This window comes from Aphelocoma coerulescens, chromosome 6 (assembly GCF_041296385.1).
Source record: "Aphelocoma coerulescens isolate FSJ_1873_10779 chromosome 6, UR_Acoe_1.0, whole genome shotgun sequence".
Classification (NCBI taxonomy): domain Eukaryota; kingdom Metazoa; phylum Chordata; class Aves; order Passeriformes; family Corvidae; genus Aphelocoma; species Aphelocoma coerulescens.
Genome location: NC_091020.1, coordinates 34,130,916 through 34,158,372, shown reverse-complemented (window position 1 = coordinate 34,158,372; position 27,457 = coordinate 34,130,916). Strand labels below are relative to the sequence as shown.

At 41.1% G+C, this 27,457-nt stretch overlaps 1 protein-coding gene across 1 annotated transcript; it reads left to right on the top strand.

Moving 5' to 3' along the window:
* Positions 1-5,917: 5,917 nt before the first annotated feature.
* DHX32 (DEAH-box helicase 32 (putative)) lies at positions 5,918-27,442 on the top strand. The gene is made up of 11 exons (XM_069020250.1): positions 5,918-6,549; positions 8,739-8,929; positions 10,546-10,942; positions 12,824-13,069; positions 15,208-15,307; positions 15,423-15,581; positions 22,832-23,023; positions 24,023-24,172; positions 25,170-25,360; positions 26,199-26,380; positions 27,111-27,442. The coding sequence occupies exons 1-11, from the start codon at positions 6,280-6,282 to the stop codon at positions 27,301-27,303; spliced, it is 2,271 nt and encodes a 756-aa protein (XP_068876351.1). The 5' UTR covers positions 5,918-6,279; the 3' UTR covers positions 27,304-27,442.
* Positions 27,443-27,457: the final 15 nt, after the last annotated feature.

Here is a 27,457-nt window from a genome sequence, read left to right as displayed (position 1 = left end):
CTCCGAAGACACAACACAGAGAGAATGAAGAAAAAAAAATAATAAAGCAGGATTATTTCTTAATCAACGTGTAAAATTATTTTTGCTTTCTTCTAGAGGTGAACAGAAATTCAAGGTCAAGAGATCACTCATTATCTAACATTTACCTTTTTTGCTTGCAGCTGAAAATTCTAACAAAGCTTGACCCCACTTCAAGAGTTACTCTACCTCGACAAAATAAGCTGAATTCCATAGTTCTTTTAACCACACACATCACAGATACATTAGCAATACTTTCTGAAAGAACATCTGGCTTGATTTCTACCAGTGCAGAAATTCCTGTTAAGTTCAAAGGCCAAACATTTAGTTCTGCACCTGTGTTGGAGCAGACATTCATCCCAAACATTATCTGCACACACCACAGCAGGGAGGGCTGGAATTGGCACACCAGAGCCCTGCCAGCTCACATTGGCTCCCCGGATATTTTGGCTCGAATAATGGCCAAAAAAATGGAGACTGACTTCCCTTCTGTCTGCAACGAAACTCCCACAGACCTGGTCAAAAGAAAATAAACAAAAGGTGACCAGAGCCTCAGTGTGGGATTTTCTGGGTCTTGAGTTGATGATGACATTGTGACAAGAGGTCTGTGATGAAACCTGGCCGTGCCAGTGCCCAGATGCACTGGGCTCAGGAGGGACACTGAGCCAGGGCAGTGCCACGTGGAACAGTCTCTAATGGCCACACAAACCAAAATGTTATTTCAGAGCACGTTGATCTGTGCCAGTTCCCAGTGACAGGAGCTGTGTGACCAGAGGAGAACAGCCCTGTCATCAGCAGCTCAGTACAAACAGTAAAGACAAAAAAATGTCCAACCCCAGCAGGCAAAGGCCATCCTTCCTAAAGGCAAAGTTCTCATCCTTTTGCCTCTGTGCATCTATTTGCAGCCCTGTGCCATGCAGGATTTGTTTATCAGAAATGTCTGTAATGTGCAACATTTTCACATCTCATGCTCCATTAAATAAGTTATTAAGTTACAAGTTCCTTAAAAGTTAGCATGGATGAACAGCTACTGCTCCATGAACCTTGTGGGTCCCTTCCAGCTCAGCGTATTTTGTGATTCTGTAATAAATACAAATCTTTAGAACCTGAGAGAAATCAATAGAATTTGTACTTACAATAAAGTAGCCACAAAATTCTTTTTTTATATAATAATAAATAAACGAAATTACCTTTGTGTATGTTTTTCCATTCTGCAGGATCTAAAGCATCAGGAATCCATACCCACAGAGAAAGGAATAAACCTCAGTGCAGGGAAAGGCAGACACCTGTGCCATAAAAACACCTGGGGGGGGTGTGTGTGTGTGTGTAATATATTTTATTGGGCAAATATAAAAAGCAGCTGCATCAATCAAAGCCTAAAGAGGCATTTGGAAGACCTTAGAATACAGAAAATTAATTCTGGAGTACAGAAGCTTCTCACTCCACCATCCATCAGAGCAGCAATGAACACTCTCAAAGTTTCACGCCTGCTGCCAAGAGCTGTAAAGAAAACTGAAGCCGTGAATTCCCCAAACAAGAGCTGAGCCCCTGCTGCTGACACAGCAGCTCTGCCAGTGCCTGCAGCCGCCTCTGCTGCTGCTGGAAACATCTCCTCGTTTGGGCCAGGTCATTTGAATAACCCAATAATTGCTTCTCCAACCCTTTGGGTTAAATCAAGGCTCATTTTCACCCCCTGCCACAGCCTTTGGGTGACCAAAGCTTTGCCTTCCACCTGCTGCCTTGTCAGCTGCCCATAAATCTTATCACCCCCTGTATTTATCTGTGATCACCCCACCTGGTTCATGTTCCCTTGCATTGAACACCTTCCTCTTTCACCACTCAACCTCCCTTTATTTCCTCAAAATCCACAAATTCACATTCCAGGCTTTGAAAATATTTCTGCCTTCACAGAAAAACACCCCCACATCACCAGTATCTTCACTGATATGGTTCCCAACTTGTACCAGGAAACTTCCAGAGACTATTTCTCACCAGCTTTTAAAGCAGCTCTCTCAAATAGCCCAAGGTCTCCCTATTCCCTGCCCTGCTACAACTCCAGTTTTTGTTGCTGCCCCACCAGACATTTTGGCCCCCACCCAAACTCCTTGTCCCTCGTTGCTGTCATCTGGAACAAACTGTACTAATACTGTTTTAGCTGACTCTTCATCTCATTTTAATCCAAATTCAAAATATTCTTTATTCTCTTCCCTGTGAATTGTCTCTACTTCTCCCTCCTCCTGTGGCTCTGGAAAGCGTTACGTCTGTAGCACACACGAATATTGTACTAATGAACTGAGAACACAAAGCTAGTCTTGCTTTTCTAAACAACAGAAAGAGAATAGAAAACAGATTAAGATATCCCACTAAATTAAAAAAAAAAAAAAAACAAAACCAACTAATAAATTAGAATAAAATTCCACTTAGGCCTCCTATCATCTGTCTTAAATTGTCTTGGTGTTTAAAGCATGCTTAAAGCCATTCTCTGAAACAGCTCAGGAAAAAATGTACTTGCAAAAGGCACCCAGAGCTACAAGTTTGCTTTTTCTGTCCTCATTCAAATGAGGAATAAAAACACAGATCTGCTGTGGGGCTGACAGTTCTGTGATGGTGTCCTAACCCAGCTTTACTGCAGATAATGAAATAACCAATGGTTTTATTGAGCAAATGTGGTGATGAATATGGTAATACCCAAAGAAAACTTGGTTTGAGCTGTCTTTTATTTCTAATTATGAACACTAAGGGCATTCAGACAGTGCTTCACACTAAGCCAGTCCATTCCAATTCTTTCCTGGAGCTGACCTGGGATTGAAGGTCCTGGAATAACATCCCAGCCAAGTACATTGCATAAACATGCACAATTTCAGCTCAATTCCTATTACATTTCCATCCAATACTGGGCAACCAGTGAGTTAAAATTAGATTTTTTTTTTTAATATCCTGAGTTGAAACACTTTGTTCTACCCCAATCCATCACTAGCTGTCAGAACTTTTAAGAGCAGTAATGCAAAAGTAATATTTTACCAGACAGCAGGATCTTAAGTGGAAATTAAAACACAATAGGAGTGTGACACATCTGTGCTGCTGCAGCCTCTCTTGTTGGTGAAAATTCTCTGGTTTGGTTTTACAGTTTGCTCAATAAAGTGTAATTTAGTTACAGTGTAAGCAAGGTTAAATGCTGCTGTCCGCAGGCCAAGAGACAAGTAACAGAGTCTTCAAATGAGGGGTTTTTTCACGTTTATTTGCTGTCTCTTGGCCAGGCACCAAGCTTTCATATTCACAGCAGCATAAAAAGCAACCAAAACAACAACAAAAATTCCTGCTGAGACTATTAAAGTGTCATTTGCAGCAGCAGGACTCCATAAATCACAGTGACATTCTCACCTCAGGTTCTGCCCCTGCAGTCTCTGCAGCTGCTTTATTCACACAGGTGACTGGATCAGCTTTATTATGCACTAGGAGACCCCTGTCCCATTCCCTGCCCCACTTTTATCTCAGGAAAATTCTTCCATGAGGATTTAACATGCCAAAATGTAGCTCTCTCCCTCCCAGCTTTCCTCCTTGCAGCCCCTGCCTTGGGCTGTGGATGATGAGCTGCAGGTCCAGATCCAGCCTGGGCTTCTCCTGATCCTGGACACACTCACACCTCTGGAGTCCAGCAGTCTCAGATCATGGAAAAACAGAGGCTCAGCGAGATAATCCAATCCCAGGGACTAACCTCAGGTGTCTGGTCAGGTAAAACTCAGCCCTTGGTTGGGCTCATTAGGAAAAACAAAGCTCAAATTGAATCCCAGCTCCTGATCTGAAGTGCAGGGGAGACATCGGGTCGTGGATCAGCCACACAAAGAGAAAGAGGAAATATCAAAATGTACCAACACACATCTTGTGCTGGCTTTTGTGCTAGAAGGGAAAATTAGCAAAGCCTTCAGGACAGAAGTAATTCAAGGTTAGGAGCAGCCCTTCCACTTGCAGCTGCAAAGAGGCTGTTCCACATCCCACTGGATGTGCACTGGAGGGATTTGGCATCAGAGAGTCTGTGCTGGAAAACAGGATGGAAAGAGGAACTGTTCTTGACAGCATCTGCTGGTTCTCATTTAACAGCCATAAACTGCAATTCTGCTATTTTAAAGGGCAGGATGTTTTACCTTCATAGTTCACAGGCTTTATTCACTGCATTATAAAGTAAATAATATAAACCCATCTATTGAAACAACATTCTTGGGGTATAAAAGAAGAAGTGATACCCTTAAATTCCCATTGCTATTGCAAAATAATTCTGCTGAAATGTGGGAAGAAAAATGGGGAAGAAAGATCTCTGTAATGCCATCAGTATTACAGATCCAAATTCTTTTAAATTACACACAGAAAATCCTCCTCCCCTGAAGGATTTAATAGCAAAGCTGCAAAGAGCACCTACATATTAAGAAGTCTTTATTAAATATCCAGAATATGTTATGTGGTATTTATTCCTTTCCTAGAGTGCATTATCATCAGCACTTGCACAACAATATATAATTTAAATCAATAGCAAAGTTCTCATTGAAATCTTTGAGAGCAGCTTATACCCTAATTTACTAAAAGCACTCATCTGCAGAGAGTGTTTCTGTTATTTATTAGAATTAATGAAATCCTTCTGTACTAGGTTAAAATGCACATCTTGTAAGTCCTCAAGGGCCTGGCTGAAAAGAAAAATAAAGTTTTACAGGACCTATTTTAGCAGAGGTAAAAAATGTCCATCAGTCAACAACCTGGCCTGTTAAAACATTATCATAAAAGGAATATTAGTTTCAGAATATTTCATTTTCAAATAGTAAATGTTCTTCTTGGTTTGGTAACATTTTAATCTGCTTTCCTGTATTACACATACCAAAAAGGAAAAACAAAAAAAAATTGCTGTGGTATGACAATTCCAATTTGTTCAGTGGACCAGGAAATATTGCTGTCCAGTTCTCAGGGTTTAGGAGATGAGCCTCTACTGCAAATGAGGAAATCAGAGAGCACAGAGTGCTGCTGCTGCTAAATACGTGAAAAATGAGAAAAATGCAGAATAATAGCAATTCACGTGTTTGCTGCATGGCATTTTAAGATTAATTTTACCAGAAAGAAATCCTTCATGTCATTTTAAGATGAATTTTACCAAAAAATCCTTTTGTGGGAGTGAACTTCCAATCCCCTCATGACATTTATGCCTTGTTGAGTAATTTGGTGCCCATTTGAGAGAGGCAGAAATCTCAGGGGTAGGGAGTTTGCAACAACAAACAAGGAGGGAAATAACACAAAATCAGACAAATCAGAGGGTGGACCAGAGGGATCCATGAAGGTCAGAGGAAAAGTGGAATCCAAATCCAGCTGAATGACCTAACTGAGCATGAGCACTGGACATTATCAGCATCCTGATTCAACAGGAAACTTCCTTCTGGAGCTAAAACAAAAGGTGTTATTTAATATTTGTCTTACAGTAGAGCTCAGCTAAGATTAGGAAACTATTTTGTTGCTTTTGAGTCCCCTGAGTTGGAGTTGCTCCACATCAGTAATTTTTTTCTTCCACCATCTTTCAAGGCCACTTCTGGTGCCCTTGAAGGATTAGAACTGACATCACTCTGGGGTTTTTTTAGTGTATTAAGTGTATTTTAACTGTGGCAAAAGCTGTTTGAGCCTCCCAAGACCTCTGGGCTCATCCACAGGGTGCATAAAAAGAGCCTGTGCCACTCGGACTTGTTAAACCCTGCAAAGAGCACAAAGGCAGAGCCCTGCCCGTTGCTGCAGCACCCAGGGGTGCAGGCTTTGTGCCGGGATTAGCTCCCACATGCCAGCCCTGCAATCACAATCAGCACTCCAGAGCCTCCCACAGCAGCCACAAAGGTCAGGCTCAGCAGCTCTTCCCAATTATTCCCCAGCCTGGACAAGAGCAAACCCTGGGACTCGTGGGCTGGGCTTAACGCTGAAGTGCAACAGCTGCTCAGCTTCTCTTTAACATCTTTTTGGTTTCATCACTGCCATTTGGAAGATTTTGGGTGATTTTTAAAAAATCTATTTTCTCGAGGCTCATTGGGCTTGTTAAACCACCCGGAGTAGGACAAGCAGACCACAAAGGCAGCTGGACCCCGAGCCTGAACTTTTAAACCCAAGAGTTGTGAAATACTAATCCTGGAGTGAGGAAAAATGGATTTGCTCAGGTTTAGAGGGCCAGAATGATCAATCAGCACACAAAGGACTCCTTTCATCACTAATGTGCTTTTGCTGGGAATAATATACGTAAGAAAAATGGAGTTTTTAACCTTTTCTCCAGAGAACCACTGCTTTTCAGAACTACTCGACGGCAGCGATGGGGATGAAGAGGAAATACTTGTCTGTGGAGAAGATTTAGAGCTTAATCCTTTTGATGGCTTGCCTTACTCCTCCCGTTATTATAGACTGATGAAAGAGAGAGAAGAGCTTCCAATATGGAAGGAGAAATGTACTTTCATGGAAAGTTTGCTTCATAATCAAATTGTGATTGTGTCAGGAGATGCTAAGACTGGCAAGAGCTCCCAGGTCAGTACAAGAGACTTGGTTGGGGGGTTTTTAATGTATTTTTAGAACATTTAATGAGGTATGAATTGCAGAGTTACTATAACTATTGTGATCCAAGTATTAAGGCCAGAGAGGGAAAGTGAAATACAGAAAGTGAATAAAGATTAATGCGGTCAAATACAGATTTAAAATACATTAAACATTTGAATAACTTTCTTCTAGTACTCAAAAAAATTTCCACGTTGAATTTTGGTTCTGATTGGTGCTGTATCAGGAAAGAAATACAAGGGGTTTGTCAGAAGGTGAAAAAAGTTCTCAGGGAGTGAAGGTCTGAAATCAGCAGGGCTGCTTCTCAGGGAGAATTAATGGTCTTTCCCTCCCTTCAGCCAGGAGCAAATGTTCTCTGCAACAGCACAAAATTACTTTACAAAACTCATGTTAAAAGACATCACTGAAGCCAAGATCTCAGTTGAGTCTAAGCACACAAATATCAGTCAGGACTATGAAATTCTGCTCTAACAATACATAACAACCCAGGTCTGTTGTCACAGTGAGCAGACAAGAATTTTCAAGTGTTATCAGCCAAAATATTATTGTTTATGACTGGGATCAGGAGAAAACTTTCTTGCAGGTAAAGCTGTAGGATATTTACTGTTGCAGGGCATTTCATATATCCTAGAGACTTCAATGCTGGACATTTCTAGAGATCACATATTGAACCAGAGACATCACACTTCTCCCTGAAAATTCCTACATTCCCATAAAAATGATACACACCCACCTGGTGCCTGGAATAACTTTTGGAGTGCCAAGCATTTACCCCTTGTTATTGACTGTAATTTACACACAAAAAACTTGTGTAATAGTAAACAACTTGCTAAGAAACGTTAGATTTTAAATTGCCCTTTAACAAGGAAATTTGTAGTGAACCTTTAATAATATGTAGCACATTACTGCTTGGTTTTTAAACATTTCTAGAAAAGCATATAACTATCCAGAAATAAATTATATGTGGTTGATGCATCTAGTTTAAATGAAGGATTTGAAACCTAATATGTCCATTAAATAATATTTATAATGCAATTTTAATTTCTCATAACAACAACACATGAATATTTTCCAGTGTTGATGTTATGTAAATATATAAATCAGAGAGCTGCTGTGTAAGTTCCTGGAGCAGTTCAGTTTCAGTTATCTCTGTTTGCAGAGTAATTCATCTGAAATTACAGATATTGGCTGTGACATTTGTCAGCTTGAAATCCTGTTTTTCCTGGGACATGTTTTCCATGGGTATGGAGCAGCAGGGGCAGGTTTGCTGCTGAGCCAGCTCTGAACTCAACAGCACCGAGCTCGCTGGATCCATCAGCACATTCTCATAGTGACTCTGCTGTCACCTGCTCCCCAGAGGCCACTTCTGCCCCTTCCACAGTGAATTCCAACTCGCCTGAGTCCAGCTGAACAATTCCCAGATAAACCTTCCAGTCCCTGTTGAGAATTTAAGAGATCCCAGGCACTGACATTGATAATTCCCGTGTGTGGCGCAGCCGCTGGCGAGCAGCGAGCGCCCAGCTTGATTGAAAGAATTCCAGTTGTTCGGAATTCCAGACCCAGCTAAGCACATCCAGCACTAAGCCCCGGTGTCCTGTTGTCCCTGCAGAAGAATTCCCATTGTTCGGAATTCCAGTCCCAGCTAAGCACGTCCAGCACTAAGCCCTGGTGTCCTGTTGTCCCTGCAGAAGAATTCCGGTGGTTCGGAATTCCAGTCCCAGCTGAGCACATCCAGCACTGAGCCCTGGTGTCCTGCTGTCCCTGCAGAAGAATTCCCATTGTTCGGAATTCCAGTCCCAGCTGAGCACGTCCAGCACTAAGCCCTGGTGTCCTGCTGTCCCTGCAGAAGAATTCCCATTGTTCGGAATTCCAGTCCCAGCTAAGCACGCCCAGCACTAAGCCCTGGTGTCCTGTTGTCCCTGCAGAAGAATTCCCATTGTTCGGAATTCCAGTCCCAGCTGAGCACGCCCAGCACTAAGCCCTGGTGTCCTGCTGTCCCTGCAGAAGAATTCCGATTGTTCGGAATTCCAGTCCCAGCTGAGCACGTCCAGCACTAAGCCCTGGTGTCCTGTTGTCCCTGCAGAAGAATTCCCATTGCTCGGAATTCCAGTCCCAGCTGAGCACGCCCAGCACTGAGCCCTGGTGTCCTGTTGTCCCTGCAGGTCCCTCAGTGGTGTGCAGAGCACTGCCTGGCCGTGCGGCCCCGCAGGGCCGTGGTGTGCACGCAGGTGCTCCGCCAGGCCGCCCTGGGGCTGGCCCTGCGCGTGGCCGACCAGATGGACGTCAACCTCGGCCACGAGGTCGGGTATTCCGTGCCTTTCGAGAGCTGCTGCACAGCTGAAACCATCCTGAGGTTGGTGCGTTTGGGGTTTGGAGGCCTTCGGGCCAAGGTGTAGCTGGAGGAGGTGGCGGCGGACAGCGCTGCAGGTCAAAGCTGCTTTGTAAAGGTGTAGAGTATTTTAAAACCACTGGATGTACTGAGGTGGAAGGGAGCCACCAGGATCTTCAGTCCAGTTCCTGGTCCTGCACGGACACCCCAACAACCCCACCCTGGGCATCCCTGGCAGCGCTGTCCCAATGCTCCTGGAGCTCTGGCAGCCTCGGGGCCGTGCCCATTCCCTGGGGAGCCTGGGCAGTGCCCAGCACCCTCTGGGGGAAGAGCCTTTCCCTGACATCCATCCTAACCCTCCCTGGCACAACTTCAGGCCATTCCCTCAATCCTGACCACCACAGAGCAGAGATCAGTACCCGCTCCCACTTTTTCCCCTCACATGGAAGTTTTAGACTGCAATAAGCTCTTCCCTCAGTCTCCTCTTCAGATTTTGGGATGACTCAATAAGAACTAAAAGGCTTAAAGGAGGCATTCTCTGCTAAATCAGAGATTTAAGTGGGCAAGGTTACTGTCCATGCAAAACTTCATTAAGCACCTCAGTAACCTCTATTTCTTTTCCTCTACTCTTTTTCTATTTTCCAATACAGGAGTGTTCATTACCATAAGAGAACATAGGATAATTTTTCCCAAAGTAAGGTTAAAATTCGAAAGCAATCAAAAAACATGGCTAGAAGAGGGTACACCCAGAAACAAGAGGAAAATAAAATCCAGGGGGATTTTTGGGAGATAAGAAATGCACTTAATGTAGTAAGTACAGGCCAGCAACAGCAGCAACACAGGGATTCAGCTCTTGAGCCTCCCAGAAAGTTATGAGAGTTATTTTCTCTGGGTTCTTAATATGGCAGGCACAAACTATGATATCCAGATCACAAGCTTTTTTCTCAGCTACTGGTTTCCAGTGCAGAAGAGGATACTCACCACTTCTGAAAATCAATTTCCACCACTCTTCCTCTCGCCTGTCCTTTCTCTTTCCGTGGAGAACCCCTTAAATGTCATCCTGCAGCAGAACTTCCTGCAGCTGCTCCTGTTGTGAGGGAGATGAATCCCTTCCTCTCAGACATCAAAACCTGCTTCAAGAATTCCAAGTCCTGCTGAGCAACACAACAAAAATAATATCCTTTAAAAAAAACTTCCAGCAGCAGGGATAGAAGTGAGAAGGGCCTTTTGGTATAAAGTAATTGCTCATCTTGGTTCAGGCTCTGCCTCAAGTGCACCTTCTTTTCCTCCTCTAAAAGGATTAGTTCCTAGCTCAGGAATTGTTTATGGCATGTGATATGCTTAGATAGTTTGGAAGATGAATAGGTTATGATTTTAGGGCAGAAGTATTTCTGCTTTTGCCTGGAGCATCCTTTCCACCACCGTGCCACTGAGTGGCATTGAATCACATCGGGTTTGCAGCTACTTATGGAAGGATTTAAACATGGGACTGAGACTGTGATATGTCTGCAAAGTACTCTCTGTTCTTATCAAATCTTTCTTATTGGAACACAAAGAACCAAGCTGCCCCCAAGAAACTGAATTAATTTCTCACAATAATTTCCAAGAGCTTGGTAGGGTTTTGTGTGTCTGTGTTGCAGGTTCTGCACAGATGAGATGCTCCAGAGGGAAATGATGTCCACGCCCCTGCTGAACCATTATGGTGTCATTGTCTTGGATGATGTGCACGAAAGGACTGTGGCAACAGATGCACTGCTTGGCCTTCTGAAAGATGTCTTGAGAGCGAGAGCAGAGCTGAGGCTGGTGATCCTCACTGCCCCCCACATGTCCAGCACCCTGCAGGATTTCTGTGGCAGCACCCTGCAGGATTCCTGTGGCAGCACCCCGGTGATCCGAGTGCAGAGCAGGCACCACGCTGAGGTCGTGTACTCCTGCAGCATCCACAGGGACCCCTTCCTGTCTGCTCTGAGGCTGCTCTTTGAGATACACCACACCAAAGAGAAGGGGGACATTGTCATCTTCCTGGCATGTGAGCAAGTAAGTTATTAACCTGTTCTCTTTGGGCTTTTAATCAGGAAATGTGTGCTTTTACCTGACTGATAAATATCTTATTGCCAGCAGCTAAGGCAGCAGATGTGCCACCAGGTTTTATCATTTCAGGGTTTTCCTTCAAAGAAGTCATGGCATCCATAACACTATAAAATATCTATATAACATGTAAATATTGTGTAGATAATATATACATTTTCTGTAGGTTTACAGAAAGGCCACCATCCTTCTGTGATGCAAAAAGCAGGAAAAGCAGCACACAGGGGCACAGGCCACTGGGATTTAATACATTGCAACCTATCCTGGCACTGGGCATCCCACACTTGGTGTTATCCCTGTTTTGTGGCAATGGACACATGGACATAGGTCCAGTCTCCATCAGTGTCCTACTGCACAGGAATGTTTTTACCTTAAACATCCCAATGAGATTGTTCCATTTGGATTCCACTTCCCATCCATTGGTGTGCACAACAGCAAGAGGGAAATGTCACTCCAGAGGTGTGAGAGAAAACCCAGGAATCTCCATGGGCTTGGCCATTCTAAATAGTGGCACCTCTGAATCTCTGTAGACAGCAGTGATTCCCTAAATTCACTGCACCAGCAGGTCCTTTATAGCTGTCAAAGCAATCTGACAATCAAATATTTCTAATATTTCCATTATTATTATTATTATTATTATTATTATTATTATTATTATTATTCTGATTGTGATCCCCAATCTTCCACTGTGTGTCATTAAATCTGCTTTAGAACAACAAATTCACCAGGAAATAATGACTTTTCACAGGCAAAGATAATTTACCATAAACTACCCAGGTGATGTTTGCTGCTTTTCACTGTAAGAAGGGGGATGGATATGAAACACTTTTAATAATGTTAATAATCAGTTTTAAACCTCATAGACACAACTTTTACAAATGATGAAGTAATGAATTCTCTGTGTTAGTCCCCTTATTTACAAGAGATAATGTCAGAGAAAAACACACACCCTTTCCATATCAAAGGATTGGGAAGAAAGTTTTACTTCTGCTTAAAAGGTTTTTTTTTTTTTTTTGACAGGCAGATTACCCCTCAAAACTAAAATAAGAATTTCTTCTTTGCTGAGAAGAGATCACTCATTTTTCTCCCTCACAATGAACAGAACACTCATTATGAGCCAGAACATCCCATGAATTCTTGTTTAACTGTGATTTAAAGTTTCATATTGGTAATGGTTCACTGTTCCCGAGCACTCAACTGTCTTTTAAACTAAACAAAAATATGAATTAACCAAGAACATCAGGATTTATGAGCTGCCCTGCTGCCAGCCTTGCTATTACATGTCATTCTTGTATCTTTATAACAATTTTTATAGAGCACTTTCAACCTCTAACTACTGTAAATAGGGGTGCCACTCTCAAAGAGAAACTCAGTCTGGCTTTTCAATTTTGCAAAACATTTGCTAATAAAAATGCTTTTAAAAAAATTCCCTTTCAGACTGAGCAAGCCCATGAATTATTTTTGTGTGCCTTTCAAAAAATCGTGCAGAACATAAATGATTTCTTATTAAAAACCCCCTCAATAACAAAACCCTAAACCAACAACAAAAACTTTTGCAATTCATATCCAACCCCTGGACTTGTGAACTATTTTAAAGGTGATGTCCCATCAACACAAGTTAAGGACATTTTATTGACTTTATTAAATCTTTATAGAGTTTATTAATCATGAGGGGAAAAAAATTCAAACCTTTACAATACTTATATCTTCTTAAATATAATAATTAAGGGAAAGTAGGCAGGTTTCTAAGTATTTTGATCATTTGAGGTGTTGTAATTGGACAAGAATATAATAATTTCATGAGGAAAAATGTATTTCTCTTGGTTACAGGAAATTGCAAAAGCTTATCAGATGATCAGACAGGAACAGTCCAATTTAAACCCTGACCTTGGAGAACTCATCCCCATCCCTTTATACCCCACAAAACAAGACCTGACTCCCAAACCAACTCAAGACAAACAGAAATGTTGCAAAAAATACAGGAGGAAAGTGCTACTCACCACCAGCTTTGGAGAATCTTTGATCTGGACTAAAAACGTGACCTTTGTCATCGATGTTGGTGTGGAGAGAAGAAAGGTCAGTGAAGGGAACCAGAAGCACTTTGCCAAAAATAAACTCTGCATGAGGGCCTTTGCAGGGCAGGGGAAAGGGAATTGTGCAGCTCAGATTAATGCAAATAGCTTCTGGAGGATCACATGTTTTTCTCTTCTTTCACAGCACAGGTTCTATGAGATTTTTAACAAGCAAATTAATAGACTTTAAATCATTTTCATGGACATCTCATGTGAAAACCCAGCAAGAAATCACAATTACTTCTCAACTTTAATCAGAAATCAATTTTTGAAGTTTCAAAAGCCAGATGAACGCTCCCAGCTGAAACTGCCACTCAGTTGGGCACCAAACCAATGACAATTCATTTGCAAAATACCTCTCACCTGAGTTCTGGCCTTTCAGCCATAACTCTCTGTTCAGTATCTTACAGACACAGCAAAATACAGTCAGTTCTTGGGCACCTATTGGCAGATCTCCTGGTTTAGTAGATTAATCTCATCCCTTATTTAATGACTTAGTAATTGCTCACAGGGGGAATCTCTATTTTTTTAAAGCTGCTTGTGCTCCTCCTGGACATGTGCTCCCATCCAAGTACCTCCAAATGCTGCAATTCATCTAATTAATACTTGATCTTCCACAGTTCATTCTAAGTTTGGCCTCAGTTCTTGTTTTCCACTCTGGGAAGGATTAGTGCAGCTGCAAAAAAAGAAACCTCTCATTTCTTTTATTTCTACAAAACTGATGTTCTAGGGAATGAGTAACTGTGTAGGAACAGGGACTGGAGAGCTGCACTGCTACAGGCTTTGTAACTGTCCTACTTAAAGTAAATATTCCAGGAACAGGCAAAAGAAACAACATAATACAGTTCCTTTCAATAAACCAAGGTGGAATAACCAAAATTGTAGTTAGGTGTTCCTAAAATTTTGGAGTAGGGATCATTAATCCTTGATTGGCCTTGCAAGTAGTTCAGGGAAAAGCTTATGAACTACCAGTACCTTTCATTTTCATTGCAAAAATCTGTCATTTTAAACGGTTTTAAACTGGCAATTATAAACTAACTCAGTCTCAAGGCAAGCTAAAAAAAAGTCACACTTTTGTATGCAAGGACAAAGAGCCTAAAAGCAGTTTTCAATTAGACCATGCTTATTTCTTAAACTTATTCCTACAGCTGCAGTTTTCTTGGATGGCAGAAGTGAATTTCATTTCCATGGTAACCTGAAGCCCAAAGTAAAATTCAATGAATTAAAAATTTTGCTAATTTAAAATACAAAGCAATGGGAACAAAACAGATCCAACAGTCCTGATATCTATCAAATCACCTCTATCAGTGATGCAATTTTTACCTTTAATTCAATCATTTTGTTTAGTCCTGTGATTATTCCTCCCTCACCAGTTCAAATTCTCATTCAGTCTTTGTGGCTCAAAGGCAGCTGAGCACAGAGGGAAGAGACAAAGTTTTGTGCAGACCAAAATCCCACCTGAGTGTTGCAGCTGGGATATATCAGCAATTCACCTGCAGGAAAAGAAATTTGTTCCCTGCACTGAAGGATATTTTGTCTTTTTTTATTAAAACCCTGCTTAAAGCAGAGAGAGTTGACTCAAAAGACAGGAGTGGAAAGCTGCCTTATCCAGGCAGTTTTATGTCTTGCTGGACACTACAGGCTTGTGGCCAGAGCAGTGAGTGAATCAGCTCCTCAGCTTAATCAAAATAAAGCATAATTAAGAAAAATATAAAACATGGCATCATATATCTCTAATACAGCCTTTGCCCCCCGTTCCAAATTGTCAGGTTTCAGTATTAAGACAAAAATCTGGAGTTGGGGAACAAAATGCTATCAGAAACTGTTGGGATTCTGTCACTGGAAGAAAGAAATAATATTTTTTGATGGGTTTTTTGATGAGACCATTTTCTGCTTTAGTAAGGTACATTTCTCCAGGAAAAAAAAGACATTTATCTTAGAGCACACTTAGTGTGACTGCAAAACATCTGTCAGTTTGTCAGGGTGCTGAGTGCTCTCCTGTCCAAGCTGCTGAAATAAAAAGAAATGAAAACTGTTACTGCCCTTTCTGTAAAATGACTAGAGAGAAATTCAGTGCAGACCATTCATATTTTTGCAGCCCTTGTGTACTTATCTGATGCTTGGTATCTCTTTCATTTAAAGGTGTACAATCCTAGAATCAGAGCAGACTCTGTTCTAACCCAGCCTATCAGCCAAAGTCAAGCAGAGATGCATAAACAAATTCTGGGCATGTCTCCATCAGGTAGAAATATTAGCTCAAAATTTAAATCCATTAGCTCAAATTATTAATACAACCAACGTGGCAAAACGCAGAGGAAGCATTTTAAAAAAGGTGATTTTCCTGAATTCTCTTTCAGGGAAAATCTTCTGCTTGTATCCTGAAGAATTTACATATAAGGAAATGAAGCCCCAAGTTCCAGCCAAAGTTCAGGAATCCAACCTCACCAGCATGGTCCTGTTCCTGAAGAGGATGGACATAGCAGGCTTTGCACACTGTGACTTCATCAGCAGCCCAGGTGAGGGGATGCACCAATTTGCCATATGTTTATTATTATTTTAGAAGTTATTTATGGGTTAATTTTGCCCTGTTGCTCACAGGACCGTTTTTTATTTAAGGACTTGTGATAATATCACCCTGCTTTTACCACTTACCTGCTACAGCAGTTCTCAGCTCAATAGCACTTAGAAAAAGGACCATAAAGTATCTGAATGGAATTGGAATGTTAAAAAAAGAAAAGTCAATATTCCAAATATCTTCTCATCTAGGTTCCATATTATTTTCCTGCAACCCACAAAGAAAATCTGTTCCCCATTGTACGAGGCATTGTACAGATATCCAACAGAATATATTCCTTTAATCAAAAGTTTACAACCCAAATAAACCACTGCTGTTACCTAGGGGACGTGTGTGGAGGAAATGAGCTTCCTCCTTATCCTCCAGCATCTCCCACCTCAAATTTACAATGGGCTGCTCCCTAAGGACAATATTCCTTATAAAATAAACCCAAATACACTTTCAGTACTAAGCAGGGAAGACAGTGAATTCTGAGGTAAGGGTCTGAAGGAAGTTGCCTGGTTTTTCCCCCTGACTTCGTAATTTAGGGTTTTTTCTATAGAAGGATATTTTCCTCTGTTCTGGCTTATCACAAAACCCAAGTGCCACTGCAAGTTCTGCTGTTGCTTTGAAACTCATTAAAGTGAGGGGAAATAGCCCTGGTTTCATTGGTTTGGGGATTGCTGGCTTCATTCTGATAATTTTCCAGTGCAAACATGACAAACTTTTGTATTGTCCTGCCTTTCCTCGTGCACATACACAAAATTGGAATGATCACTTCTCTTCTGTGTGCTGTGCACTGTAATTAATCAGTAATAAAGTGTTAATTTCCACTGTTGGAAATGTTGCAATAGATAGTTAACTGGAATTTTTAAGAGGAATTTATTCTACTTTTCCCTCATCTGCTTGTTTAGTAGAAACATGCCTAAAAGAAATCAGAAAAAACATGGTCAGTCTGATGGTAATTCAAAACCAATGAGAACTGGAGTCTTTTGGCCTTGAGAGTGTCACCTCCTGTGCTTAATCCACAAAAATTGCATGGAAAATGCTTATGGAATACAGTTTGCTTCCACTCAAATTTAAATGTATTTTACTATTTTAAAAAAAATCTACTTAAACATATTTGTGTTTTTCCTGGATATGAAGAAAGTTGTTCTTGAACTGTAGAAGGAATTAGTAAAATTTTATTAGGGAAAGCATTTGGCATTTTTGGATTTAAAGGTGCAATGGGGAGAGCATTCAGAGAGCATGAAATGCTAGAGGCACTTAAGGGTTTCACAGATGTAGGAGTTCTAAGTTTTGGCTGTATTTTTGGATAATGCAGCTGAAGAAAAGCATTGTTCTGATGTGTAAAAAATGCGTTTGATAAATGTATGGGCTTTACTTAGATGGATATTAAATATGACAAAGTTTTTGCTAACTACATCAAGAGTGCCCCATCCAGGTATTGAACAGGTTTAGGAATTACAAAACAGTGTGAGGAATGCTGGACAAACTGCCTGAACGAGGGAAAACTCCCACAAACACTGCAGGGGTCCTCTGAAAGCAGAGGAGAAAGTCTGCACAATTTCCTTGTCTCCTTCCTGTCTTACACAATTAAACATTTGAGAGGAACTTTAATGATCCAGCACAGCTCTTCTTTTACCCAGGATACATCACACACTGGCTTGCTTTCCACTTTGGAGCAGGCAGTGAACTTTTTTTTCCTCCTAGCACTTTTAGATTTCTCCCTACACGCTCCTCCAGAGGTGAGTGTAAAGCTCCCACAGTCAGAACACAGAGTTTGAAGTGCCTGCTGTGAACTTGTCTGAAAGAAACTGGAATACTGAGGGGAGGCATTTGTCAGGGGAGTCAGTTCTTGTGCTAGACCAACTCACAAAACTCAAAACACGTCAGGCTTTCAAGCACATAAGCCCAAGAAGATCCTCCAGTTTCAAGCCCCTGCCATGGATTTGAGTTTTCCATGGCTCTTCACCTCCTTGGAGCTGAGGTCCCTTTGAGTAAAGGGAGTAAAGACGTTGCAGCACCTCTCATGTGCCACAGGCTTTCCTCTGTCCAACAAACATTCTCACCTTGTCTTTGCAGTTGAAACAGAGAGGGGCTTGGAGGCCTTAGGTTTTAGCTTTTGTATTTTTCAAATGCTGTACTGCCTACTGAGTAACTCTGAGTTTCCTATTAACTGCTGTTCTCTCACGCTGGTCAGACATAACAAACCCTCTCTAGGTTTGCTCATCAGGCCCCAAAATGTGTAAACTAAAGCCTAGAGAAGGGGGGGCAAACTGGGGGTGATTACATCATTAACTGAAATTATAATTGGAGAATTAACCCTGATATGCAAATGAACCAAACTTATAAAGGTGTGAAGAACCTGTGACCCAGGGTCCATCTCAGATGGAGCCTTTTGACTGCCCAGGGTGTACCTTTGAAAGCCCTTCAAATAAATACCTACCTTTTATTCTCTTATTTTTGTCTAGCCTCTGCTTTTAGGTGGTCACCTCAAGGCATCAATTTTAGGTGAATTTCTCCTAAACAAAATCAAGTTTTCACTGAGATGACAGAGTAAGGCACAGGCATGAACTGGTGAGCAAACAAATCAGAAGGACACTGAAATTCAGAGCAAGAAGTACTTCACAATCTGTTTCCTGCACATAGAAAACATACAGCAGATAAGAAACAAAAATTACATCAGTAAAACATTTTATTTCTGCTCAGCAACAACGTGCACAAGGGATTTTTTCTTTTTTCCACTGCTCTTTGAGGAGAAATAAAAGCCTGGATTAACTCTGTCTCATTACTGCATTATGAAAGCAACAAACATGTCAGGCTTACAGCTGCTGCATTTAATTCATGCCATAATCGAGAGGAGCAAATGCAGCAGAGCTTGTTCCCCGTTCTGGAATTCATGAGCCAGAGGAAAATGAATCTGGCACTGCAGCTCCAAAGTGTGTTAGTGGGATTCCAGTGCCACTACAACAGGGATGTGTTTACATTTTGATCAGTTAATCAGATTGATCTTTGCTGGGGTTGATAATGGGACAAAAGAATTCCAGTCCCATAGATTGCAGCAACACTGAGTACTTTTGTAAATCGCTGGAAAATCCTTACCTAAACTAAGCAAATCATTATAAAGATGAAGCCATGTAAAATTTCTGTGGGGAGTCAAGGTGAAAGCACTTAGAGATTCTGCATTCATTCCAAATTTCCCTAAGTAATTTTCAGATTAAAGGATGTGTCAGTGGTCATGGATGCCATGACATTTGAGAGCTATGCTTTTACAGCCCCATGGAGAATATATTTCTAGAAAATCCAGAATAACAAGAATTGTATAAATTTATATCATTTCAAGTGGTTTCAGAAAAATAAATTGGTGGCGTATTTTCACTGGGGACTTTCAAAGACAGAAACTCAATGCACCATGTAAGGTCTGCTCAACAGAGACCATTCAGGGCAGATTTATTACCTTAAATTTACTTGTTAATTCTTTGATGTTTTAAATTCTGGCTTTCGTCAATGAAATGATGTGTGCAGACATTATTCAGTCTATTTTGTCAGGACAAGGCAGGTCAGGCCCTGTCCTGGCTGTCCCTGCTGGCAGAAAAGCACAGACTGGAGGAGTGATGAAGCAGCATGAGGGGGAATGGAAAGACTGCAAAGTACGAGTTTGGGAAAGTAATTCTTAATGATCAACTATCATTGCAAAATAATAGTTACAGAACTGGTGGCTTCAGAGCAAAACAGACACACAAAAAACCCTGACTCAGAAGTTACAGGGGGGAAAAGAGAATCAGAAGGAAACCTGACTCTTCTGTGCTTGCAGAAGAAAAACCTGTGCATAATATGAGGAAAACTTGGCATAGACTCCTCTGTCTCTTCAGTGTGCTATCCAAGGAGCAATGCTGGAAATCAGGAACAGCCAACACCGCTCCCCAGGACTGTTCTCCCTGCAGTAATTACTTTGGCAGCTCTCTGTGCTGTTCAGCCCAACAGAACCTGCAAAACCTGTGGTGTGCCAGGCAGAGAATCAGCTCTTTAAAGACAATATCCCTTCACCTGACATCCATGGCAGCTCTAACTTTTTAAGTTATTCCCATGGAAGGAAAAGATCTATCAAAAAAGGTGTTTTATATACTCAGCATTTGCAGAGTAGGAGACCAGAACACAGGAGCTGTGGATGCCCCAAAGAAGCACAGGAGAGCAGTTAAATGGACTATTAAAAATAATCAAATTTAAGTTTCATTCCTATCTCTAATATCCACTTATTACAGAAAGTTGACCAAATCCCTAAATAACTCGCTTCCTAACACAACAAGAATAATACTTTAGAATTTATTTGATCACACCTTGAGCACTTCACTTTCAGCCATGTGGGATGTGGCACCAAAGACTACAGGTGTACCTCCCTTTAGAGACAGAACTTACTCTGTTCACATCAAAGTTACAAAAATATGAAACCAAGAATATAATTTTAAGTAGCTTGAAAGTCTCAGATAAACTATTCCAGTGCTAACAGTAACATTTAGTTATATATTTGCTTTACTAAGCCTAAAAAGGATCAAAAGCAGGATCTGTATTTACATAAAACTGGTCTGCTTTCCTGAAAAGGGTCCAGAGCAACCCAGTCTTGAGCAGCCAAAGAACACAGACCAGGGAAAGAAAACAGCAGATTAGGAAATACCTTCTAAAATTCCAGGGATGTGACAGTTTCTTGTTGAAAGCACAGGACACATCTTGAGAGGATTTTTAGCTTTGCTCTTGTGAAAGCAGCAGTGGAGTCACAAATCCTCATGGTTCACACCTCAAGGCAGCAGTGGCTGGTGCTGGCAAGAAGCCCTACAAAGCCCTACTCTGATTTTTTATTTTTTACTTTTTTACTCTTCCTTCACCTGCTCTAATCCACCTTTACTGTCTTGTCCTTTCTAGAGCAATAAAACTCCAGGAGTCTTTTTTTCTATTTTTTCCAGAACACTCATAGCAAGACAGGGAAGTAATTTGTGCTTATAAATCTCAAGACAACTAACTCTAGGGCATAAAAATGCAAATTACTGATGCTATCAGGGGGCTGAAATTGGCTGCCATATAACCATATATTTTGTGAGCTCTAGCACAAACTACTTTGTTGACTTCTGGAAATTAGCTTTCCATGATTTCCTAGTAATTACTACACATCTGAATGACCCTTTTACTCTCCCTGTATTTTCAATCACTGATTTTTATTTCCTGTCACTGCTTCATATTCATCATCAGCTGCTACTTCTCATTTCTTTAAAATTCTTAAGTATTTTTTTCTCAGATGCTTTAGCTTTTGCAAGGGCTCATCGTTTATGCCATTAAACCTCACGTCTCTGATAATAAATGTTCTCTCTAGATAGAATTGTACAGGCAGAGGTGAGAACTCTGAGACTGAAATGAAGCAGGTCCACAGTTTTAATAGGAATTTACAGGCTCCTGAGAGAATTTGTCTGAAAACTGGGTGTTTTAAACTTAACTGAAGTCACATTAGCAGATTTACATGCTGGAGAAGCTCTGGAGAAGTTCATGTAAGGGGAATTAATGAACTATTTTTCCCTTCAGACATGAGTAACAGAACGAGGTTAAAAACAACAGGTGCTTGTTTGCTTCCCATCTTACTTTTTCCTTGATTATAAGTAGTTAATTACAGAGAGCTGGCAATCAACAGTTCCCTGCCAATGAAGTTAAAACCCCATCTCAAGATTTTCTTGCAAAAAGTGTGGGGAATGTGTGGCTAAATGCGAACTAGCAGCTAATTACAGCCTTGCTTTGCTTTTAATCTTGGTGATGCCAGACACATTCCCACCCTTAATGAATGCAAGAAATTATTGCTACTCATCTACTAATGAAGATCCAAGTGCAAATACACCCCCTGCCTGTGTGGGCAGCTGTGGTTGTGGGCTGGTTATTTTATTCAGGGATTTTTTTCACATTAAAGTGCAGACTGACAGCAGCCCACAGAAGCTGACAAACGGCCAGCGCAGCTTCTCCGGGCTGGGGACCAGGCCAAGTCCTGCTGCAGTGGAATTTCTGCCCCCAGCTTCAAGGGGGCTGGAATTTAACTTGTTATCCACAGAACTGAGAAAATAGCAACCAGTTCCTTAGAATGGAGTAAGGAGAAAGTTGCTGCAGTGGTTGGAGAGCAGTTGTGAATATAAACGAACTGGCACCTATAAAAGTTATTGAGCATTCAATACAACCTGGAATAGAAATCTACCTTTGAAAAGAGCTGGGAGGAAAGAACTTAAAAGAACCTTCACACTTCAAGAGTTCCCAAATTTCCACCTGTGTCTTTCATGCTCTGGCAACAATTTTTTGGAGTGTAGACCTGACAACTTCAAGTTCAGGTTCCCTCTCCCCAACCCCAGAACTGGAGCCACATATGCTTGTTTGACCTACTTTTATCACCATCAGATTTCCTACAGACCTGCTCAAGTTCTAACTTTAAGTGTTGATTTGCTTAATCCTGTCCTCTCAGGACATTTTCCTATATTCCCTCATTATTTTTGCTGCCTCACTGTTCTCACTTCTACCCATGGAGGTTGTAAGGAAGTTATAACCCACACTAAGAGAAAACTGAACATTGAGTTTTGTGGAGTGAGAAAGTACAGCCAATTGCTAGGGAGATACTTTCTTTTACTACAATCCCATTTTTCTTCTGGTATCATGAGAACTTATGTAAAAAAAGTATAATTATTAAAAAGGCAACCAAGAGATCTCCAATTACCTGCAAGAATAACAGTTACAACTTCTGTAAATGCTTCTCTGGTTAAAAAAGATCTTTCCTAGAGCTGTCCTGTATCTCAGCACCCCTCAAATGTGACCACCCCTCTTAAAAAAGAACGAACACAAAACAACCCACCTGAAAACTGCCAATAATGGAAGCAGTTTTGACACAGTCTAAGGGCAAATACAGAATTCAGGATTGTGTCTGGGCTTTTGACAAAAATTGTTCTGACATAAAAAGCAACAACAAAGAGATTTGCAGCTCTATGATTGTTACCTTGTATTTTCTTCCTCCAGAATTTTCTCTGCCTTCCATTCATCCATTACTTTTTGCTCTTACTCACTGTCAAATAAAAGAAGTTGATTCCTCTCATTTCCCCACAGGAAATACACAACTGAAATATTATAATGAGAATTCAGACATTCATTTCTGTGTAGCCACTCCCAAGAACTGGAATTCTCTTCCCTTTTCCTTAGCTCCTGAAAGCCTGATGCAGGCTTTGGAAGACCTGGATTATCTGGCAGCGCTGGATAACGATGGAAACCTCTCTGAATTTGGGATTATTATGTCAGAATTCCCCCTGGATCCACAGCTGTCCAAGGCACTGCTGGCTTCGTGTGAATTTGAGTGTGTGGATGAGATGCTCACCATTGCAGCCATGGTAACAGGTACTCCCGGGTCAGCTCTCACTGCAGGCCTTGTGCCACCTGCCCAATCCAGACTCTTTCCAAATCTATCCACAAAAGCAACCCAAAAGCAAAATTTTGTTATTCTCATCCTGCTTATTTCAAGTAAATTAATGTTTGGCTGTTCAAGTCTTGACTGTAAGGATACAATGAAACCTAAGTAAGGAATTCCCACAGCACATTCCATTTCCAGCCTTCAGCTGCCCATTGGCTTCCTCCCTTTTGTCAGAAACATCCCTTCAAAATGAAACATTCTTATCTTAATCTACATTAGTTACAGGTTGGTGCAGCAAATTAGGGGAAGTTCTAATTATAAAACAACATTGAACTGTTGATCTAGAAAGAGTTTCTTTGTGATCTTGTCTCTCTGCTTCAAATATTTTATAAAACTAACATAACCTTGGAGCCTTAGGCAGCAAACACATGAACCACAGGATATCAAGAGGCTTTATTTGATCTCCTTGCAGGACAACTTTTTATGCCCAAACTGGGTTGATTTTTAACTTGTGATAATTTTTTAAAGTACATATAACAAATGTAAATGATTGAGCATAGGCGCAACTCAATTTTAGAAAAGGTCAGCCATCTCAAAAGACACAAAAGTAAAATGCACTGGAAAGCACAAATTTCAACACAGAGGGGCAAATTAAGGCATTAAATCAATAAATTTAGTGTTTTTCTATAAAAGAAATATTTTGTTTGGATTTTGGATAAATTGGTTTGTGCCATCACGCAGCATTTTTGGTATCAGCCTGGGAGAAAGCTGCTCACTGTTTGCAGCACACATTAACTACACAAGACTGAAAGGACACTCACCTAAATAAACCCTTAGTGAACGCAGCAGGTTCAGTTCTTCAGCACCAATCCAACACTGGGGATTAAAGGCAATTGAGGAAGGAAAAACCCAGAAATACCCGTGGGGTTTTGTGCATGCACCTCTGTGTCTTCACCAAACCCAAACTGGCTTGGTTTTCTCCTCAGCTCCCAGCTGCTTCCTGCACGCCCCTCCTGGCACAGAGGAGATCGCTCTGACCTGCTGGCGCCGCTTCTCCCACCCTGCAGGAGATCACTTCACCCTCATCAACGTCTTCAACGCCTTCAAGGCAGCCACTGCCAACCCCACAGACCCAGGCAAGTGTGCCCGAGGCAAAATGAAGCCCACTGGGACCAAAACCAAAAAAACAAACCCAAAGATCTGATGATTCTTTCTAGAATTGCTGATGTGCAGGGAGAAACATATGGGAGTTGCTATCGCTGATGAATATTAATTAATTAATTAATTAAAGACTACCTAAGAGAGCATCCCTTACCCAATAGGGATCTATAACCACTATTCCAATTGTCCTTTGAAGTGATGCTGTGCAAAACCAGAATGATGGTTCTTCCTGTAGAAGCACAAAATCCAAGCTTAGGATGAATAAAAGCTGTTGAGGAGGGCCTCGATTCCCCCAACAGCCCAACAACTCCGGTGGGGTTTTGATAGCTGTGAACTGAAAGGAAAATTTAAGGGAAAAATGGAAAGTGGCAAAGTCCACATTTACAGGAGGCCAAATAAAAGGCAGGAGACTGCAGAGCAGCAGAAGCTCTTCACTGCATTTTCCTGTGCTCAAACATCCTGCTCCGCTTCATTTAGCCTGAGCCCAGTGCTCAGACAGCAGAGGGACAAATTTGCACATACTGAGTAAAAACTTGAGACAGGGAAGCAGGATTGCTTCCTTCCTGTTCAGTCATGTGGAATGCTGAAGGGAGCTCCAGGAGAACCAGTCCTTTACCCAAATGCAGGATCAGCACCAGCACCACAGATGTGATTTCAGCTCCATATCCTGGCCTGAATCCTTAAGGTCTGAAAAATAGAATCGCTACTCATTCTCTGGGAAGCTTTACTTAGAGCAAAGAAGGGATTTGATTCAGAAAGAAATAGCTGCAGTTCTATAAAACTAAGTGAGGATATCGAGTATTGCCCACTTACTTTGCAAGCTGAGCCTAAGCTGTCTGTATGGCTCATTACCAGAATTTTGGACACAATCTGCAGCAGTGCAAGAGCATTTCACAGAGCAGCATCTCTGTGGATTGCACCCATTGGTAAGATTCTGCCTTAAGTCAAAACACTGGTTTTTTTCCTCCACAGACTTCAGCAATGAGAAATGGTGCCGTGATTATTTCCTGAGCTGTTCTGCTCTGAGCATGGCAGAGATGATCAGAGCTGAGCTGGTGGAGATTATGAAGCACATTGAACTTCCCATCTCAGAACCAGACTTTGGATCAGAAGAAAATCTACTCAGCATTAAGAAAGCTCTTTTATCTGGTTACTTCATGCATGTAAGGAAAAACGCTGTGGTTTCATCTTCCTGCACTGTTAAATTACGTAGAATGCTTTCAGAAAACTTAAGTTCATTAGTGAAATCTCTTGATCACTAGAAAGGATAAAAGCCATTTTTTTTTCCCAGTGTATCAAACACTTCTGCCCATTCCAGCCTTTTCTCTGGGGTTCATCTCTCACTGCACACAGTTCACACACTCCACACAGCAATAAGAAAACTGCCAATATGCCTTTCACTCAAAGAACTCTTTTGCCTCAAAAAACTCTTGAACTTGAAATATTCCTTTAGGAATTATTCCCATTTTGAAGCTGTTTTTGTGAAAATTGCCTGGAAATAGAGAAATGACTTGGATATATTTAGGTGTATGTAATACACAGCTTGTTCATCTCAGGAAGGCACCCTGTGATTGTAAATACAAACTAGATTGATTTATTCCCACCTGAGTCCCCAGGCTTTCCTTCACATCCCTGTGCTCCACCCCAACACAAAAATGACCCCTCCCAACTGCACATTTCATGTGCTGACACATTGTATGTAAAAGTCTATTACAAGTATATATGCTAAAGAAAATATGTTTGTATGTTTTCACACAGATCCTTCAAAGTCAAAATCAGATGCTTTTGTACTTATTTGTTGCAGCTTCCTTTCAAACACACAGATCAACATTTTCTTTAAGTCTCACTTCATGGTATCCAGTCCCAAGTTTTCCCACACAAATCTGAGGAGAAGTTTAGCCTCTCCAGTTAAAAGTAGCTGAAGGGAAGTTTAATTTCTGATTTTAATCTACTAGGCACTGATCAATTAAATAACAGACAACTCTCTCAATTTTTTTTTAGATGGCTCGTGATGTGGATGGCTCAGGGAACTACTTAATGCTAACACACAAACAAGTGGCCCAGCTCCATCCCTTCTCATCCTATTACAACACCAGGAGGATTCCAGAGTGGGTTTTATTCCACGAGTTCAGCATCTCAGAAGGCAATTCCATCAGAGTCATCTCGGAGATCTCCCCCCATCTGTAAGTGAACTGTGATGAAGCTGCTCCTTCACTCCTAAATCCGTCACAAAATCCTCACTTTGGGGGGATAAAAAAATAAAAAAGGGAAGATCTCAGGGAAGATCTCAGGCCTTCGCTATTCTATTTGCCACTTAACTGTAATCAATTGAAAAACAGCACATTATTAGCTGCAAAAGTTTCTTACAAAGTAAAATACAGAGAAAATAAAATTCCGAGTTACCAGAGCAGTGTACTCACACATTAATCCAGCTGGGAAGGTCTTTGTTCCCTGAAAACCGATTTTCCAGCAAATCGTTTTCTTAACATATTTTCTGTACCCAGCCAGCTGAATCATGGACTGTTTATGGATTCAGAGAGAGACCAGAGCCTTCCTTTTGCAAAAATCTCTTTACATGAAGAATATGCATTTCACTCTCCCATCTTTTCTATTTCCCATGTTTATAGGAGAGCTTTTTTCATAATGCTATTGAGCCACTCTGTTCTAAAGCAGGGAAATTGCTATTTCGTGCAATCTGCAGCACTGGGAACTGCACTGCACCTCAAGTGCAGGCTGAGGATATTCAGTGCAAGGCTACTGAAAGCATCTTGGAGAGACTCTTGGATTCTTGCAGAGTTTTGGGTTGAAATATCAACTTTGTAGCTTCTTTTATATATGCCTGGAAATAATGATTCAAATATTTCAAAATTCAGTTAAAAAATTAATAATGTTTTTGTTTAATTTGCTCCCCAGATTTGCAGAGCTGGTACCTCAGTATTATTTCAGCAATCTTCCTCCAAGTGAAAGCAAGGATATTCTGCAGGAAGTCATCAATCACTTGGCACCTGTTTCAGCCACAAAGGAGGAACAGAAAACTGACAATAACAGCAAAGAAAATGAGGAATTTCCCCAAACTCCTACTGAGCAGAGATGTGTTATTCAGTGATTTTAGACTGAACTATCACATATTGGACAACAATAAATAAAAGCAACATAGCCAAAGTACATCCCCACCTTAACCCATGAAATTATTTCAAACTTTTGACAGAAATGTATTTAACAGCAGAAACAAAAAGAAAAAGCACTTTTCTCAACAAAAG